The 20077-nt window shown below is 49.1% G+C and overlaps 1 protein-coding gene across 2 annotated transcripts; it reads right to left on the bottom strand.

The window, feature by feature from the left end:
- Positions 1-2182: 2182 nt before the first annotated feature.
- CFAP298 (cilia and flagella associated protein 298) lies at positions 2183-19003 on the bottom strand. Of its 2 annotated transcripts, none has more exons than XM_083171826.1 (8): positions 18872-19003; positions 14176-14316; positions 10961-11128; positions 10641-10708; positions 10197-10355; positions 8213-8344; positions 6979-7074; positions 2183-2396 (listed from the first exon to the last, which is right to left on the bottom strand). In XM_083171826.1, the coding sequence occupies exons 2-8, from the start codon at positions 14312-14314 to the stop codon at positions 2286-2288; spliced, it is 873 nt and encodes a 290-aa protein (XP_083027952.1). In that variant the 5' UTR covers positions 14315-14316; positions 18872-19003; the 3' UTR covers positions 2183-2285. The 2 variants fall into 2 exon arrangements, with proteins under 2 accessions (XP_083027952.1, XP_083027951.1); XM_083171825.1 differs by having other exon boundaries at positions 14176-14321; positions 18872-19002.
- Between the last annotated feature and the right edge of the window lie 1074 nt (positions 19004-20077).

The raw sequence follows: 20077 nt of genomic DNA, 5'->3' as shown, positions 1-20077 counted from the left end.
TGTGACCACATGGTAATGACGGCTTCTCTGATCCCGCCGCTGCCTCTGAAGACGCAGCATTGGATCCTATGCGAGAACATCAGCCATCAGCATGTCCAGTATAATCATGCAGCAGAGCCCAGGAAATCTGCACCAGGAGGCACAGGCCTTAGCCTCAGCCCTTTGCCCCGTTTTATAAAACACTCACATCACTGCCCCTGTCCCGATCCATCATGGCGGCAACCGGTCAATCATATGCTCAGTCTCTCACATGGGGAGGCCATGCTTGCATGGAGAAACTGGAGCTGCCATTGGACTGTGCAAGATTCACTGGTTCTACCAATGATGCGCCAAAGCTTTATTAGGGAGTACAGGCACTGACGGTCTGTGTCTCTGCCCATGTACACTCAGTAGCGCCATTTGTATACAGTCGCAGATAGGTGAAACTGAAGTTTCAATTACATGTGTGGCTCCAAGTACAGGACAAAAGCACAGAAGCACTGTATATGGGAGGGCCCCCCAACATGTGCCGCAGCTGGGGAGGGGAGGCCTGTGAGCGGAGAGCTATGACGTGGGGGACCTGACAGATCGGGTGGATCATTAGAGCCCAGGTAAGTCATATTCTGATTTCACAGCTTGAGTTAGGGAACTCAACCTATATAATATTTTCCCTCTGGCACAATGTGGGCATTTCTTGGGGCAAAAAAATGTTTTTTCGTAATAGCCCAGAAAAAATCAGGCGTTACACATCAAAGATCTGCTTTATGTTTATAGAGGACATAGATTTACTATTGATGTCATATGTGACCGTGTCCGTGAAGCATAGCTGTCAGGGAACGTCATGATATAAACAATTTGCTTTATAATGGTGCCCATACGTTAGTGCGATTTGGGCCCTTTTTCACCAGATTCTGACACATCGACACGAGAAATCGGGTGAAAGTGTCAAATCGCATGTGATTTACCTCAGATTCTGATACACGGTCCTGCGCGCATCGGATCGGAGCCAGAATCTACCATGGCTGCCATAATGATGTATCGTATCGGGCAGCCATGACTTTAATCGCATACGATACATCATATGAAAAAGAATGCATATGATGTAAACTATGTGATCCTGCCGTCCAGAAAGTTCAAGGGAAATCGCATGCGGCTTAATGTTCTAATAAGTCGCACAAGTATATGTATCATGGAAAGAAATCTTGTGCCCCCTACAGTACAATAAGAAAACTGACCCCAGCCACTATCACAAGTCTTGGCTATCTTATTGTCCCTGAAAACCCGTTATGAGCCCTGGTTTAGCAGGGATTTTGTTTCCCCTGTCTCAGGCAGGCAAGACAATATCTTCAATGACACAAACGTGAGGGCAGAGTCGTCACTGAACTGGTGTGTTTTCTCAAACTTATGGATTTTTTTTTCAGGCTACCTAGTAGGATTCCCCCCCAAAAAAACTTTGTCAAAACATCTGGAAACATAGTGAAAAACCCGTTTTCAGCATAGCCAACATTTATAGACAGCCAGTAGAATATATGACGCATGCGCTGCCACAGAATGACAGGTAGGGGTCAGTAGAGATCAGTTTTACATATAAAGGGACAGTTTCAGACACGTACGTTACGGACAGTGTGTGTGCCCATAAAAACACAGGGTGTTCCCCTGCGAACGCAGACGTGGCAATGCCTGCTCGGGGCGGGCGGTTGGCATCAAATGACATCAGCACCCACCCTGAATGATTTCTCTTCCGCATGCAAGCGGATGTGTATGCCAACACTTGCATGCTAGGGAACGGATGCAATCGGCATGGAGGCGGGCAGCATTTACATGTTCCCTAGGCTGTGAACATAACCAGGTCTGAATCAGGCCCAAAGAACCATACTATGAAATAACCTGAGCACCACTGACAGCAATGATCACCGATCCACCCGACTGGTTGCGGATTATTAAACAGACGGACCTTTTTAGGTCAACATTTTGGGGGTAGACCTAATGACTGTCTATCTAGACCAGGCATGGCCAAACTGCGGCCCTCCAGCTGTTGTAAAACTACACATCCCAGCATGCCTTGCCATAGTTTTACCATTCCCTAATAGCATAACTGTGGCAAGGCATGATGGGACTTGTAGTTTCACAACAGCTGGAGGGCCATAGTTTAGACAACCCTGAACTAGACACTGTAGATCTGTAAACTGGAACCACACGACACTGTAGGCAAAAGATAATTTATTAATATATTATATGGGAAGGAGAAGACAAATGAACAGGTCAATGTATTAGGGGGTCAAACACTTGCAGATGATGAAGCCGGTTCATCTTGGTCCCCATTTTATATCTTTTACACCCTGAAACTGTCTTTTTAAAGAGCTGCTGTCCGCCCAATCTGCGTTCAGGTAGGACGCATCCTCGTCCTCTTCCAGTTTCTGTAACAGTAACAATACGATCGGAGGTTAGAATCTATCCACCATAGGAAGAAGTTATACAGATGGCGCCGGTGTTCCTGCACTGGGTACAGAATCTCAGTGACCAAAGAAGGGATACATTTTTATGACAGTTTTATGTTCCCCGTCCTTCTCATTCGAGGAAAGAAGAAGAGGCGTTTCCTATAACAACCAATCATATCCTAGCTATCATTTATCTAGTACTTTGTATAAAATAGTATCCACAAGCTGATTGGCTGGTGAGGACAACTCCCCTACTTCTGACCTTTAAAAAGACGCATACATCGCCCACTTAAATGGACAGTAACAGCACTGGTTTTCTTATTAATAATAGCGAAGGGTTGTTATTATATGTTGTGTAGATTGCTGGGGGAGGAGCCTCTGGTCAGGCTCCTAGGTGCGGTATATAACATCCGCCTGGCTTATGCCTTTCATGCATAGTGACTGCCTATATAGGACATTCCTCTGCCGGTGCGCATCACAAGGCTTCCATACACTGGGCCGAATTTGGCGAATCGGGTCAGTTTGATGTCCCCTCGGGTCCGATGCGCGGTCCCCAGCCTCGGACCTCCCTCCCGGCAGTGGGTCAGGAGCAAAGTTGCATTCTATCCATCACAACAAATTGTGATGTGTGATGTGTCCCTTTCCGGGCGGCTCGCTGGGTATCGTCTGGCTGAGACATCGCAGCAATGTATGACCACCTTCATAACACGTATGGAAGAGTACGTCTGCAGATGGGAAACTATCGCCATAAATCACCGGCTTCAGGATATAATGACTGTATATGGTCTCAGTGGTTTTTAGTCCTCGTGTTAGTAGCATGCGCGCCTCTCCGTGATGTCAGTCCTCGTGTTAGTAGCATGCGCGCCTCTCTGTGATGTCAGTCCTCGTGTTAGTAGCATGCGCGCCTCTCCGTGATGTCAGTCCTCGTGTTAGTAGCATGCGCGCCTCTCCGTGATACAAGTCCTCGTGTTAGTAGCATGCGTGCCTCTCCGTGATGTCAGTCCTCGTGTTAGTAGCATGCGTGCCTCTCCGTGATGTCAGTCCTCGTGTTAGTAGCATGCGCGCCTCTCCGTGATATGAGTCATCGTGTTAGTAGCATGCGCGCCTCTCCGTGATATGAGTCATCGTGTTAGTAGCATGCGCGTCTCTCCGTGATGTCAGTCCTCGTGTTAGTAGCATGCGCGCCTCTCCGTGATGTCAGTCCTCGTGTTAGTAGCATGCGCGCCTCTCCGTGATGTCAGTCCTCGTGTTAGTAGCATGCGCGCCTCTCCGTGATGTCAGTCCTCTTGTTAGTAGCATGCGCGCCTCTCCGTGATACGAGTCCTCATGTTAGTAGCATGCGTGCCTCTCCGTGATACGAGTCCTCATGTTAGTAGCATGCGCGCCTCTCCGTGATACGAGTCCTCGTGTTAGTAGCATGCGCGCCTCTCCGTGATGTCAGTCCTCGTGTTAGTAGCATGCGCGCCTCTCCGTGATGTCAGTCCTCGTGTTAGTAGCATGCGCGCCTCTCCGTGATGTCAGTCCTCGTGTTAGTAGCATGCGCGCCTCTCCGTGATGTCAGTCCTCGTGTTAGTAGCATGCGCGCCTCTCCGTGATGTCAGTCCTCGTGTTAGTAGCATGCGCGCCTCTCCGTGATACGAGTCCTCGTGTTAGTAGCATGCGTGCCTCTCCGTGATGTCAGTCCTCGTGTTAGTAGCATGCGCGCCTCTCCGTGATGTCAGTCCTCGTGTTAGTAGCATGCACGCCTCTCCGTGATGTCAGTCCTCGTGTTAGTAGCATGCGCGCCTCTCCGTGATGTCAGTCCTCGTGTTAGTAGCATGCGCGCCTCTCCGTGATACGAGTCCTCATGTTAGTAGCATGCGCGCCTCTCCATGATGTGAGTCCTCATGTTAGTAGCATGCGTGCCTCTCCGTGATCCGAGTCCTCATGTTAGTAGCATGCGCGCCTCTCCGTGATACGAGTCCTAGTGTTAGTAGCATGCGCGCCTCTCTGTGATGTCAGTCCTCGTGTTAGTAGCATGCGCGCCTCTCCGTGATGTCAGTCCTCGTGTTAGTAGCATGCGCGCCTCTCCGTGATACGAGTCCTCATGTTAGTAGCATGCGTGCCTCTCTGTGATACGAGTCCTCATGTTAGTAGCATGCATGCCTCTCCGTGATGTCAGTCCTCGTGTTAGTAGCATGCGCGCCTCTCCATGATGTGAGTCCTCATGTTAGTAGCATGCGTGCCTCTCCGTGATACGAGTCCTCATGTTAGTAGCATGCGTGCCTCTCCGTGATACGAGTCCTCATGTTAGTAGCATGCGCGCCTCTCTGTGATGTCAGTCCTCGTGTTAGTAGCATGCGCGCCTCTCTGTGATGTCAGTCCTCGTGTTAGTAGCATGCGCGCCTCTCCGTGATGTCAGTCCTCGTGTTAGTAGCATGCGCGCCTCTCCGTGATGTCAGTCCTCGTGTTAGAAGCATGCTCGCCTCTCCGTGATACAAGTCCTCATGTTAGTAGCATGCGTGCCTCTCTGTGATACGAGTCCTCATGTTAGTAGCATGCGTGCCTCTCTGTGATACGAGTCCTCATGTTAGTAGCATGCATGCCTCTCCGTGATGTCAGTCCTCGTGTTAGTAGCATGCGCGCCTCTCCGTGATGTCAGTCCTCGTGTTAGTAGCATGCGCGCCTCTCCATGATGTGAGTCCTCATGTTAGTAGCATGCGTGCCTCTCCGTGATACGAGTCCTCATGTTAGTAGCATGCGCGCCTCTCCGTGATACGAGTCCTCGTGTTAGTAGCATGCGCGCCTCTCCGTGATGTCAGTCCTCGTGTTAGTAGCATGCGCACCTCTCCGTGATGTCAGTCCTCATGTTAGTAGCATGCTCGCCTCTCCGTGATACAAGTCCTCATGTTAGTAGCATGCGTGCCTCTCCGTGATGTCAGACGTCTTGTTAGTAGCATGCGCGCCTCTCCATGATGTCAGTCCTCTTGTTAGTAGCATGCGCGCCTCTCTGTGATACGAGTCCTCATGTTAGTAGCATGCGTGCCTCTCTGTGATACGAGTCCTCATGTTAGTAGCATGCATGCCTCTCCGTGATGTCAGTCCTCGTGTTAGTAGCATGCGCGCCTCTCCGTGAGGTCAGTCCTCGTGTTAGTAGCATGCGCGCCTCTCTGTGATGTCAGTCCTCGTGTTAGTAGCATGCGCGCCTCTCCGTGAGGTCAGTCCTCGTGTTAGTAGCATGCGCGCCTCTCTGTGATGTCAGTCCTCGTGTTAGTAGCATGCGCGCCTTTCCGTGATGTCAGTCCTCGTGTTAGTAGCATGCGCGCCTCTCCGTGATGTCAGTCCTCGTGTTAGTAGCATGCGCGCCTCTCCGTGATGTCAGTCCTCGTGTTAGTAGCATGCGCGCCTCTCCGTGATGTCAGTCCTCGTGTTAGTAGCATGCGCGCCTCTCCGTGATGTCAGTCCTCGTGTTAGTAGCATGCGCGCCTCTCCGTGATGTCAGTCCTCGTGTTAGTAGCATGCGCGCCTCTCCGTGATGTCAGTCCTCGTGTTAGTAGCATGCGCGCCTCTCCGTGATGCGAGTCCCTGTGTTAGTAGCATGCGCGCCTCTCCGTGATGTCAGTACTCTTGTTAGTAGCATGCGCGCCTCTCTGTGATACGAGTCCTCATGTTAGTAGCATGCATGCCTCTCCGTGATGTCAGTCCTCGTGTTAGTAGTATGCGCGCCTCTCCGTGATGTCAGTCCTCGTGTTAGTAGCATGCGCGCCTCTCTGTGATACGAGTCCTCATGTTAGTAGCATGCATGCCTCTCCGTGATGTCAGTCCTCGTGTTAGTAGTATGCGCGCCTCTCCGTGATGTCAGTCCTCGTGTTAGTAGCATGCGCGCCTCTCCGTGATGTCAGTCCTCGTGTTAGTAGCATGCGCGCCTCTCCGTGATGTCAGTCCTCGTGTTAGTAGCATGCGCGCCTCTCCGTGATGTCAGTCCTTGATTTTCAGGCGAATTATCCTGGTCACTCCCTACAACAAGGGGTGGGGCCCAAGGTTTGAGGGGGGGGGGGGGGGGGTAGTGCAGTTGCAGCGAAAGTAAGGCAAGTGTGCGCTCTGGGTGTGCTGACACACAACGCGGCCAAGATGGCCACTTAAAGATGCGTATGCAGCTGTAAAGATGGACAAGACTGGGAAGTGCTTAAACCTTAGTGCAAGTTGTGAGCGGATGAGAGACCCATTTAGATGCCCCGAACCTATGGGGGAAATTTACTAAGATGTGTATTCTACTTCATATGTGATGTTGCTATGGGCGACCAATCAGATCCTGTCTACCATTTTCTGGAGGGTGCAAAATAAATAAGAAGTAGATTCTGATTGGTTGCCCATAGCAACATCACATGTGAAGTAGAATACACATCTTAGTAAATTTTCCCCAATGTGTCTTCTTCCTGTTAGGACAGTTTTCCTCTCCTGTATGAGTGATTTATTGAGTGCTCCCCACGTATATTACTGCTTCAGCACCGAATGAATGGTTACATGTGCCCCGCGTTACTTTACAGAAATACATAGTAGCCTATGGCAGGGAATAGGTCACCTTAAGTTCTTCCTGCCGCCTGTGGTAATACATCATCATTTTCTTCTGCTCCTCCTCCGATATCACCGGCTCCCGGGCTGGTGCACCTTGTCCCCTCTACATCGGTGAGACACAGAGAGACGTTACAGTCACCCTATAATCTGTGTTCTAGAAGAGAGGCTACGGGCTCTGCTGGAGACCACAGGGTGCCCATCTGGGCATAGTTCATCTAGCTTCCATGTGATACAAGTCGCGTTATACAGAACGTATAAAGCTCCCTGTGATCTGTAACCCCGCCCATCTTTTTGTGACTTTTTCCATTAAACAGCAGCTTATTTCTAAAAGTGGTGATTAGGACACACAAGCACCCTCTGCTGATTAAACTTATATGCAGCATTTTAATCAGCAGAAGTTGCTTGTGCGTCGTATGTGCTTAGTTTTGCTAGATGATATTTAACAGAAAAAGTCTAAAATAAGGAGCCTGGCACGGCTGTACTAGAAGGGCTGTGTAATGGGAAAGTTGGCCACATGTACGTAGAAACATCTGTACATCACCGGCTCCTGTGCTGGGGCTCCATATGCCCTCTGGGTGGGTGCATTGGAATATAAGTTATGGGCTGTGATGGAGACCACAGAATGACCAGCTGGGATAGTAAGGAGCAGACTAGATGGGGAAAAGAAAAGGAGGTTCCCATCTCCTGTCAAATTCTATGTAAATCATAGGACTCGACAGGGCCTGATTAAGGGTTCAAGCCGCCCTAGGCCAATACATAAGTGGCCGTTACCCCCATACATTAATTATATATATTTTTTATCTAAGTGTTTGTTGCCAGTGGTTACATGCGCGTTGCCAGTGGTAACATGCTCGTTGCCAGGGGGATTTACATGCTCAGAGTGCATCAGTGCTCCCGGAATCCGAACTTCCAGGTAGCGGTGGACGGGCTCTTTCCCTGGACAGATGCTAGAGGTCTAGTACGACCTGTACAGTGTGTCTCCAGGCATTTTTGAGAGGCCGTTATTGCAGATTCCATACCGATTTATTGGAATCTGCAGAGACCCGGCTCACCCCTGCCCTCCCCCCCCCCCCCCCTCAGAGGGGGCAGTTGCCAAATTAGACTCTCAGAGCCTTCTCCCTGATACCATAAATGACAATCGGATGCCAGTCCTTGGCCTCTCTGGTAATGTACAGGACAGTGTAGAACAAATACAGTTCTATGCATGGATCTAGATGGTGGATGTATACAGTCAGTGTCACCTTTTGGATCTTCACAATGATTTTCGTTTTCTCGTTTTTGCCGATGTAGTCTCCGAGTTTCTTCTTTCTCAGGAGTTCCTTACCAGCCCACCACAGCTGGGCACTGGGTTCCTCAATGACCATCTGCCCGGCCTAAAATACACAGCGCAGATCAACAACTTCACTATTCAACTTCATGCACCATTCAATCTAAACACAATGGGGCTAATTCAGATCTGATCGCTGAGAATCTTCAGAGCAAAGCAATCAGGCAGTCGCCTCCCCACCCGAGTGAAATTCCACCTCTGTGCATGGCTGCGAATGTGACCCCCCTTCCCCCATGTGCGGTGCCACGTTAGCGGAGACTTATTCGGAGCTGCGATGGCTGTGGTGAGATCAGGGCTGCTGGTGACATCAGCGTCCCTCCATCCCAACGGCCAGGAGCCGCCTGCATTTTTTGGGGCACTCTGTGATGATGCAACAAGTGTCATATAAATGGTATTTGCTTCTTGGTCCTGTTACTGCTCACGGGCCAAACCTCCTGGAACAGAAGAGATCAGGGCACGGACAGATAAGAGCAACCTGGTGAGTGGAGAGTACACAGACCTAGATACACAGCGTGGGACATTATTGCCCATGAGTATGGAGGAAACAAGAAAACTAAATGTAGAGTGTGTTCTGCCCTCTGGTGGAGAAAGCTGCTAATAACACCTAGGTTGAGGGACAGATTAAACCACCCCAGATTCTAATTTACTAGAAGAGATGTTTAAACAGTGTAAACATAGTCCAGACAGGAACGTTTGAACTTCAGAATCGAAGAGAAGTCAGACGAATATCAGAGTCTGGAAACCAATCCAAGTACAACACAGGGAAATACAGTACTGGCCAGATGAGCTGCAAGAGATATTACATCTAATACATCCAGCACAAGCGACAATGTCTGATCAGAATCTGCATAGTTCCCCTCACTGATATCCTGTCTCACTGAGACATCAGCCACACAGGCTGTACCTCCCATACAGGCAGCTTGGGAATCTCGGAATTCCTCTGGCACAAGACACACTCAGCATATTACAGCACTGGGGAGCCGGATCCCAGCCAGCCGGGATGGTACAGAATTAACTGCAATAAGGTATCACTGCTAAGCTATCATGATGAATGGTATTTGTGGATTTGCTGCCATTATTCTGGGTTATATTCAGTGGTGGTTTTTACCTGTGGGTTGCATTACTGCAGCCCCCCAGTAAAATCTGCCACCTTGTTCAGCCTTAGTGAAGCCAGATGTACAGTAGTCCATGAGACTACACTGGCTTTACTGTGACTTCCTATTAGAAGTCCTACCTGCCAGTCACCCGCAGTAAGGCAATCCCATTGGGAGGTGTCACCTCTCTCCAGGACTGCCAGTCTGGATTGTTAGAGGCAAAAACCTGACTTCCTGTAGGAAGCCACTCCCTGCCTCACTGTGCACCCCTATCTGGCTTCTATGGGCTGCAGCTGATGCAGTCAGTGCATTGTACAGGTGCTGGGTCCCTGGACTGTAGCGGGGAGTGGGATCTGGTGGAGGGGAGTGAGGTGCGGCCAGCAGGAGCCCCCCTATCCTACAGAAAGGTGGGAGCCACCACTGGTTACAGTATGACGGTACAGTCCCTCTGATTATTTTTGTAATTATGGGGCAGATGTATTAAGCCTGGTGAAGTGATAAAGCGAAAGCTGATAATGCACTAGCCAATCAGCTCCTAACTTTCATGCTTTAGACTGGATTGGCAAAATTACAGTTAGGAGCTGAGTGGCTGCTGTGTTATCACCTTCCACTTCTCCAGGCCTAATACATTTGCCCCCCAGGTTCCAAGAATGACATCATTTCAAACCAAAATAGTAGAACACAAATATACACACATATATGCAATGGCTGCTGTCCTTTATAGCGCGGCGCGAGGTACAGGACAACAGCTACAAATCAGCGACAGAACTCCCGGATGGGAGCGTCCTGTACACAGGTGCATACCTGAGTTCCAGAGAGGTCTTCATTGTTTTCAAACTCCATCCGGATGGGGTCATGAGGAGGCAGCCCCATGGGGTACACAATCATTACAGCACCTCTCAGCTGGTCCAAGGCGTCTTTCACCATATCCGCCGTTACGCAAACATTGGCCTCAACTTGTTTCTAGACAAAGATCCAGAAGATATTGAGAAACAACTGCTGTTAGGTCACCTGAGTACTACCGACGGTGGATGCTGCAATATGTAGTGCGTCACCACAGCTCAGGCAGGTCTGCTGCGTACAAATCATCATAAGAAATATCCCTGTGTCTGTCATGGCCGGGACACAGTAAGGAGATCGATTGTGCATTGCATACGCACCTTGCCATATCGCACACTGTATCCGGCACAACACATGGCCTGCATTACACAGAACAACAACAAGCAAAGTGAAGTAAAGCGATAATACCTTGGATAACAGAGCTTTTGCTTCTTCCATTGTCTTCTGCAGAACCTTCTTCATATTCTCGTTTGGTGCTGAAAAATAAATATATAAAATATAGATGACTTTGCCAATCACCCTATAGGCAGAAATCTACCCTAATTGACGTGATCCAGAGAGATCATAGAGAGCGCGGGATAACCCAGACAGGAGTGTCAGTCAGCGTTACTAGCAGTACTGTGGGTAACACATCCCCCTGGCTGTCAGGATCTGCACTGCGGCAGACACGGAGCAAGATACCAGTATGTAATACAGTACAGACTTGTGTAACCCCACGAGATTATTACCACGTCCGTTTCGTCTTCCGATCTCATCCTTTTTGAATACACTTCCCCCGCTGGGCTCGCACTTGGTTTCCCACTCATCCTTCAGTTTCAGCTCCTGAATCTGTTCATCCGTCAGGCCCTGCATATTGGGGGGCATCGTGATGCCGTGTTCTGCCAGTTCCTCCATCTCTGCAACAGCAGGTAACAGACAGGTCACTGACACTGAAAGAGTCACAAGTTTCCCCTTGCTGCATCCACAATGTGACAAAGATTCATCTTTATTAGCAAAGCAAAAAAGTGCACAAATAGGCAATGCCATGTTGCGCAGCGGGTGGGGCAGATGTAACATGGGCGGAGAGATGTAGTGGGTTGTGTTTAAACTGTAATCTAAATTGCAACGTTAAAATAAAGCGGTCTGACATCTGCGGGCTGCATGCAAAAGCAGCCAGTATATACGCTGCAGAGGAACAATATAAATGTTCGTAGAAATAAAAATTACGGGTGTGGATCAGTTGGTCACCAGCAAGTTGGTCGACAGTCATTACTTCGACATGGGTTAGGTCGACATGTCGACCTAGCCAATGTCAACCTTTCTGCATGTCGACCTAGACTCATGACGACCTAACTGCATGTCGACAATCATGCTGGTGACCCAATGACCGTATCCCCAAAATGACTAGCATGATAAGGAGGTAAATAATACTACAAGACAGAGATCCCCCCGTGTAAGTAGCCGGTGGGTGGAATGTTTGCAGCCTGATATTTCATTTAATAGGAACAAAGAATACAGCATTTTCCAGTCAGGCACTATCCTGCCGTCCTACTTGCGAGCTGCAGAGGGAAGGCAGGAGGCCCCTCCCACTGCACAGTCACATGACTTCTATTCTGTAGATCAGGAGTTCTCAAACTATTTTGCTCTGTCAGACAATAAATATCATTACAGGACCCCAGTGCGTCACCTCAGAATATCAGCAGACAGCACATACAAAGGCGCAAAACAAGTGAACGTACCGTAAATGCAAGCGCTTAATTTCATACACAATTGCAGAGATAAGCTCCTTTCAGAGTCCCTGCCCTGCAGGTGTTTATTTAATATATTCATGCGAATGTTAAAGTTTATACCTGCTGTGAAGGCAGGGAGGCACAGGATGGCAGGAAGAGGCAGTGAGAGGCTAGGAAGGCAGTGTATGACAGGGAAACACAGTGGGAGAAGTTGAAGCAGTGGCTGGCAGGGGGATGCAGAGGGTAGCAGGGTGAGGCAGATCATGAAACAATTACCAAAGGTACGGGATTCAGGCGCTATAATGTGCAGCTGCTAGGGGAAGGGGATAGTCAAGCCCTTCAAGATATAGGGCCAGATTCTATAAGCTTCAAAAGTGATAAAATGGAGAGTGATAATCAGCCAGCCAATCAGCTCCTACCTCCCATGTCACAGACTGTGTTTGAAAAATGTCAGACGGGAGCTGATTGGCTGGCTGTTTATCACTCTCCATTTTATCACTTTTGAAGCTTAGAGAATCTGGCCCCTAGAGTACAACACAAAAGTGAAAACACAAATAGCAGCACTTTCAAATAATTAGTGGGATTGTCTGAAATACTTTTTAAAACTATATTAAAAACATTTATTAACGTACAAAAATGCAAATGTAATATACATAAAATGTATCAATACTTTAAGCACAAATATTTATATCAGTATGGCTTTAGGAGATGTATCAGGAGTTCATCCATGTAAATGTGGCCGGTCCCTCAATAGACAAATCAGATGATTCCTTTTTTGCACAAAGTTCCACCTGTAGAACAATGGAGTAGATGTAATCTCACCACTGGAGGAATCCTGGGGTTCTTAGAATCCGCTTGTCGTCACAAAAGCACGGTTCCTTGTATGGGCACGAATGGCAGAAGACCACAGGAGGAAGATCTGTGGAGTGGATTTTATGACCCATTTGCCCTCTCTATAATATGGTGAAATGGCAGGTTCTGGAGTCTAATAGGTGGAGTGTGTCATGGACCAAGAACGCGGGCTGGCAGGTTGCTGTCCTAGGCACCGACGCATTCCGCTGTCCTTTTTCACAGCTTTTTCAAGGTGAGAACTGTTGCTGTAGAGCAGTGGTTCCCGAAATGGTGTTCCTAGATATCCTGGGGTGCCGGGATGCTGTTGCAGGGGTGCCTTGGATTAGGGGCCCAGGACCAAATCAGATTATTTATGGTCAAATTGATAGGCAAACCAGTGGCTGGCAATCATAAATCATGTGGACATAAGAAGCAAAAAAAAAAACCTGTACAATGCCACATAAATGAGCCTAAAAATGGCAGTTGGGCACAATTTACTTAATTTAAGATGATCTACATATTTTTTATTTATTTTTTTTATCCTACGGGCACTTGGAAAAAATGCTGATACTCTAGGGCAGTGGTTCCCAACCTGGGTTACGTGTAACCCTGGGGGTACGCTGCAGACCTGTTGGGGGGGGGGGGGGATACTTGAAAAGAATATTGGTCCTGGCACAAGAAGAGGAAGAATTCTCCCGATGGCAGGAGCAGTCTCCCATTGCGATGGAGATGAACATAGTCACGTCACTTCCGCTTCCGTCTGCAGCGTCATCAGTGTCTCCTTGTGCTTTTGCCCAACCAGCAATCCACTGGGAGCTACCCATGGTGCACTCAGACATCAGGGTACAGGAGAGAAAAAAGGTTGGGAACCGCTGTTCTAGGGCACCGTGGTTTGGCAATCACTGCTGTAGAGAGACTGCTGGGATGAGTGGACACACCCCTAATTTAAGGCAGGACCCAGGTGCCTTCTTCTTGATGGCACAATGTTTTGAGGCATGCACTCAAGCATATGGGCTTTTTGTTATCATTTTGGGGCAATTCTCAGCCCCTCTTTTCACTAAGAACAAGTACTGACAAAAACTAGCTGGGATTCAATAGTCTGAGTTCTTATGATGGGTAACTTTATATAAAATATTGAAGTTGATGAATCAATAACACACACATAACGCTCCACACGCCTCCTCCCCAGACGCACACGGAACGCCTCCTCCCCAGACGCACACGGAACGCCTCCTCCCCAGACGCACACGGAACGCCACCTCCCCAGACGCACACGGAATGCCACCTCCCCAGACGCACACGGAACGCCACCTCCCCAGACGCACACGGAACGCCTCCTCCCCAGACGCACACGGAACGCCTCCTCCCCAGACGCACACGGAACGCCTCCTCCCCAGACCCACCTGCACATATACGATTCACTTTAAGCCTCCCATTATAAATGGCTGCCACTTGCTTCACCAGGTCCTCCACAGGAACGCTGACGGTTGTATCATACAGGAACTGGCTCTCATCGCTGTGTTTCACGTGTAAACGCACCATTTCTGTGCTGGGGAAAAAAGCATTTCAGTTTATACAATGTCTGTGTAACAAGGATACAAATTAAAACCAGGGCCCGATTCAGAATTGATCGCTGCTATGCAAATTTGCAGTTTGTTCGAATATCAAATGCTTGCACATGCATGAGCCCAAATAGCATATGGATTGTAGTCGCAATCCCCCACCAGTTTGACTCACAGGAAGCCGGCATTTGGGGTGGTAACCGGATGTTTTCTGGGAGTGTCAGAAAAACGCAGGCGTGGCCAGGCGTAATAAAGGAAGTGAGTGTGATGTCATCGCCGGCATCGATCAGCCGGTCTCTGTCGCAGATAACTGGTAGGGTCAGACTTACTTAGAATTGCACAGAAAATCATTTGATGGTTTGTGAACTGCGTATGGATTTGCCGGTGGATAATGATTACCGATCCAATCACAATTCATATGCAGATTTGTACAGGCCAGGTATTGTCTGGGGGGCAGATATCTACTTGCAGTCAGACCATTAAAATGTGCATCAGCCCTATAACAGGTGCGATATGCGGTCACTGGTTAGATAATGCCCAGGTCGACCACTTATGGTCGGCAGTGACTAGGTCGACACCTTGAAATGGTCAACATGAGTTTTTCATGGTTTTTTTTTTTTTTTTTAAAGTGTGTTTTCATACTATCCAAGTGGGCATAGGGTGGACATATAATAGTGTGCCCAAAGCACATGAGCCATGAAAGGGAATGCGGTACATTTATATGATGACCATGTCGACACAGACACAAACCCCCCCCGAAAAACTCATGTCGACTTTATTCGTGTCGACCATGTATATGTCAATCAAAAACTTGTGTCAAACTTTTGTCAATGTCAACCTTGGGTATGTCGACCATTTCAAGGTGTCGACCTAGTTACTGTTGACCATTAGTCCTAGACATTGTCTACCATTTATACCGTAACCCACAGTTGCAGACTCTGAATCCGAATAAGTCTCCTATGTGGCCAATACTGCGTCTATGTGCTCAACAGCCATCAGTCACATGTCCGCAGCGCAGGAGTCCCATAACCCGCCCATAAGGAGGACTTATGCCACTGACTGGTCATACGTCTACGGTACATCAGCGTGTTAGCCGCTACATAGGGGGGAAGCGGTATCCGAGCATTTAACCACATAACGACAGGCTATATATCTACTCATCTGTGTGCAGGCTATCGGGACACTGATTCTGACCTGTGTACTGATGCACATTCGCATCCAAACCATTATGGCCGAAACCACTCGCATTTCACTCAGCATAGATTTTTTTTAGTCCACGCGGTTTGCAGCCGCTGCATAGCCCAGCAATTACTGGGAGGCTGCACTGAATACAGGCACATCCAGCCTGCTGCCGACGTCATACTCCATCCCCCAAGCAGGCTTAAGCACGCCTGCATTTTGCCTGACACTCCCAGCGTTTTGTACGGCGCACCCACCGTTTTTTTTGTTGCCAATGCCCAGCCAGGATCCGCCCACTCCCTGTCAATCACCATGCGTTCAGCTGGCAAATATAAATATTTGCAGAAGCCGTTCACTGCCAGGCCTCGCGCAAGAGCATTGCGGTCAACGCACATGCACACTTTTTCGATAATTGTCCCGCATGTGAATTTGGACCTGCGCAAACAGGGCTGAATACAAAAAAACAGAAATGCATGCCAGCTCAGAACAAGTAGAAAGCATGGTAATATTTATGCTGATTACATGCACTAGTTTCTAATATTACTGAGAAACAACAAGTAATACATTGTAATAGCAACCAATATAATAATGAAATAAAACAAGATAACTAAATATAGATTTATATTGACATCTACTGTACAGTAAATATGCCATCAGATTGTAGATGCTGCTTAAGAACTAGCTCCGGTAATGCAGTACATGAATGCTGACACACAGTGACTGCCATCCGGTATACAATCCTCATCTCCAGGGCAGAGGGAGGGGAGATGGCTGTGGGTACTAGACAGTTTGTTACCATGGTTACTACAACAGAACACATCCAGAAATGTGGAGTCAGAGGACAAAGTGCCGCAGACATCTGTAAATGGGCAGCGTGTGCTTCACAAGTATATACCGTGTCATCTGGAAGCGTCACTAGCAACAAGCGACTATGGGGCAGATGTACGAAGCAGTGTTAAGTGCTTAAGTAGCACTTAACGCCACTAATTGGACTTTTTAACGTTTTGGGGAAATGTATGAAAGGGGCTTTTAACGTCCCCCTGAGGCAGCCCTGAACTTAACGTTCAGGCGCTGTCCTCCTGCTTAAAGTTATGAGCTTTTACGTCGCAGGCAATGTATTATTGCCTTCCCTGACGTTAAGCCCGCTGTTTCTCTTCGCCAGCCTCAGGCTGGCGTTAGGTGGTTTTTAACCCCCCCTCCTCCTCGCTATAGCTTCCGGAGCTATCCTGCCACCGCCGCATCTCCTCCCATGCCGACACCAGTAGACACCATGTTGCTGCTGCCGGCTTCCCTGCACCTCTCCCCCCATTCCATTTATTTAGTTTTGCCGTTTTTTTTTTTTTTGCTCCTCTCCCCCCCTTCGATCCGCCAGCATGCCGACAATTGAGAGCTAAGAGAGCTCAGCCAATCATCGGCCGGCCGGTATTTTGAATGTGATTTCTCACAGGTGACAGCTCTCCCGCCGCGTCTCCGGCTCTCCGCTACCAAGTAGAGACAGCAGCATCTGCCCGCCCGGTGTTTTAAATATTATTTCTGGCAACCCTCCCGCCGCATCCCCGCTCTCTTGGGGACCCTGCGGCACATATATTAAAACAGCGGGGTCCCTACGTGCGCGATCGGAGAGCTGGGGGGGGGGGGACTGGAGCGGGACAACAGCCGCCGGTGCCAGCATGCTGACAGGAGACAATTGTCGGCATGCTGGCGGATCGAAGGGGGGGAGAGGTGCAGGGAAGCCGGCAGCAGCAACATGCTGTCTACTGGTGTCGGGATGGGAGGAGATGCAGCAGCGGCGGTGGCCGGATAGCTCCGGAAGCTATAGCAGAGAGAGGGGTCCGTGCGGTGATGTAAATTAACTCGGCGGGGTCCCTGCACTGCATTGGAAATAACTAGTGATATCCCCCGGGCGGCGGCGCGGGAAGCGCAGCTGGGTTTGAAACCACTTGCTGCACGATGATTGGCTTGAGATTCAGCCAATCATCTTGCGGCAAGTGGTTTCAAAACCAGCTGCGCTTCCCGCGCCGCCGCCCGGGGGATATCACTAGTTATTTCCAATGCAGTGCAGGGACCCCGCCGAGTTAATTCACATCACCGCACGGACCCCTCTGACCGCGGCTTCCACGTATTGCCGCACGGATTCCCTGCCAGCTACAATAGCTGGTGGGGTGATTTTTAACTTTTATTTATTTATTTTACTGAAAGATTATTATGCAGCCTACCGAGGGGGACGGGGGCAGCTGCTGCGGGCAGGGGGATGGTGGCGGCTGCTGTTGCCAGGGGAAACGGCTATCATGCAGCGGCTGGGGGTCACAAGAAGCAGCAGCCGAGGGGCACGGGAAGCTGCTATTGCAGGCATACAGAAGTGGAGAAGAAGCAAGACGCGGTCAGAGGTATAGGTGTTGCGGGCAGGAAAGCAGCTGCTGTGGTTGGTTGGTAGGACGAGGGAACAGATGCCGCGGGCAAGGATACAGTAAACAACAGAAAAAATAAAGTAAATTACATTTTAGCAACCAATTAAAAACAGAGAAAACTACATGTGAATTAAAGGGCCAAAGGAATCATGGGTTATTTAAAAAAGACATGCGCATTGCAGAAGGAAAGGAACGTAAAAAGAGAAATGCAGAAGAAAGGACAGGTGAGTTAACGATTAGCGTTAATCACTAACTAGCTGTTGATACATAAGGGGGAAAAGGCTGCCCACTTCTCCACGTTATGGCAGGAGAAGTGGGAAACGAAAAATATCAAACGTTAAAGGAATGTTAATACATCTGCCCCTATAAATGCTACAATCTCACCTGAACAATTGCCTCTGATCAGCCGCCACAGTGACCTACCTACCCAAAGCAAGGGTATGCCCCCAGCTTACCCATATATACCTAGCCTTATATCGCCCTGTGTGTGGGTCTATATGCGGTGTGCAGAGGCGTATTACAGAAAGAGCCACCAGGCTGCAACATCACATGCAGCGTCACTGGCAGGAGTCATACAGAACAGGTTAGAGACTCAGGTATTCAACATGTGACTCCCAGCTGCTGTGGAACTACAAATCCCAGCATGACACGCCACAAGGTAAGCAAATCCTTTCAGAGATTGCTGGGTTTTGTAGTTCAACAGCAGGTGAAGTGTTGCATGTTGACAATACCTGGGAGAAACATGAGACCATCCAGATCTTTATGGATCTACAAGGATCTTTATGGATCTACAAGTTCCAGCATGCCCTGCCAGCCACTGTGCTGGAAACACCAGCTATGACTGGCATGGCAGCCTGTGGGCCAGTGTGAGCCCGGAGACAGACACTAGCATGGTTGGATATACTTCCTCTTAGTATAAAAGGAGATGAACATTCATGTGCTGCACTCACCTCTCCCTCTGCTGCTGCTACTTCTGGACGGTTCTGCTGCTGCACACAGCACATCCGTCCGGGTACCAGTCTCCTAGGAGACGGCAACAAACATCCGGTAACAGCAGCACACGCATGATTACGGTGCTCCGTCCAGCCACGCCCACTGCGTCTGATTGGTCAGACATTACTCCTGTTGGTTATAAATGGGGCGCCCTGCCTGTGGTGTGGGTGGGGAATCGGAGGCTGTGCTGTCTAATAATGTATGGAGGGGGGCTCTGTCTGGTAAGCAGCTACTGGAAGAGTAACCATGGTGAGATGAGAGAAGGGTCTGTGTCATGCAGCAACATTTATATTAGGAACAGGGCAATAGAGAGACTGGCCGGAACCATATTATTTAGCTGGGGGCGTGGCCTATAACGGGAAGCATGGCCAATATATATATATATATATATATATATATATATATATATATATATATATATATATATCCAGACAAAGGGCACTCAAGGACTGGTTTATTTCTCAGTCATAAGGTGTGTCAACGTTTCGGGGTCTCCCCCGTCGTCAGGACAGACGACGGGGGAGAGCCCGAAACGTTGACACACCTTATGACTGAGAAATAAACCAGGTCTTTGTTTTCACCTGACTTGAAGTCCCTGAGTGCCCTTTGTCTGGATTTGTATCATTGGAACTGCAAGGTTCCTTATTGCAGGCACCAGGGCAAGCTACCTTGGCTTATAGCCAAGTCCGGGAGTGCCAGTTCATTCGGAATAAATATATATATATATATATATGATATAAAAGTAATAAGTACCCCCCTGGACAGTGTGGACACACTACAGTCCAACATAGAGCAGTGTATGCTGAGTAGAGGAGAAGAGCTGCCCCCACTGAAGCCCCTGTAGATGCTAAATATTGTAGTGGGCTAAAGGACCGTCCACGCCCAGGGGGAGGAGCAAGGCTTGGGGGGGGGGGGGGGGGGCATTCTCCTTCACTATCCACGACACCACTGCTTGCCTTTAGTAACCAGGTGGCAAGTGGAGCGGAGCGAAACACCGTGCCCGAAGCGTGGCAAGGGAAGCGAGCCCGCGAGGGTCCGTTTGGGACCCTTCTTCTGACCTTGCTCCTCCTCTCTCCAGCCCCTCTCCTCCCCTGTGACGTCAGGAGGTCCCTTAGCCCACTTCAATTTAGACATAACCCTGGGCCCCTCTCAGACGGAATGGG

The sequence above is a fragment of the Crinia signifera genome, chromosome 2 (genome assembly GCF_055691185.1).
Source record: "Crinia signifera chromosome 2, ASM5569118v1, whole genome shotgun sequence".
Taxonomy (NCBI): domain Eukaryota; kingdom Metazoa; phylum Chordata; class Amphibia; order Anura; family Myobatrachidae; genus Crinia; species Crinia signifera.
The sequence above is the reverse complement of the archived record's forward strand: the minus strand, read 5'-3'. Positions and strand labels throughout refer to the sequence as shown.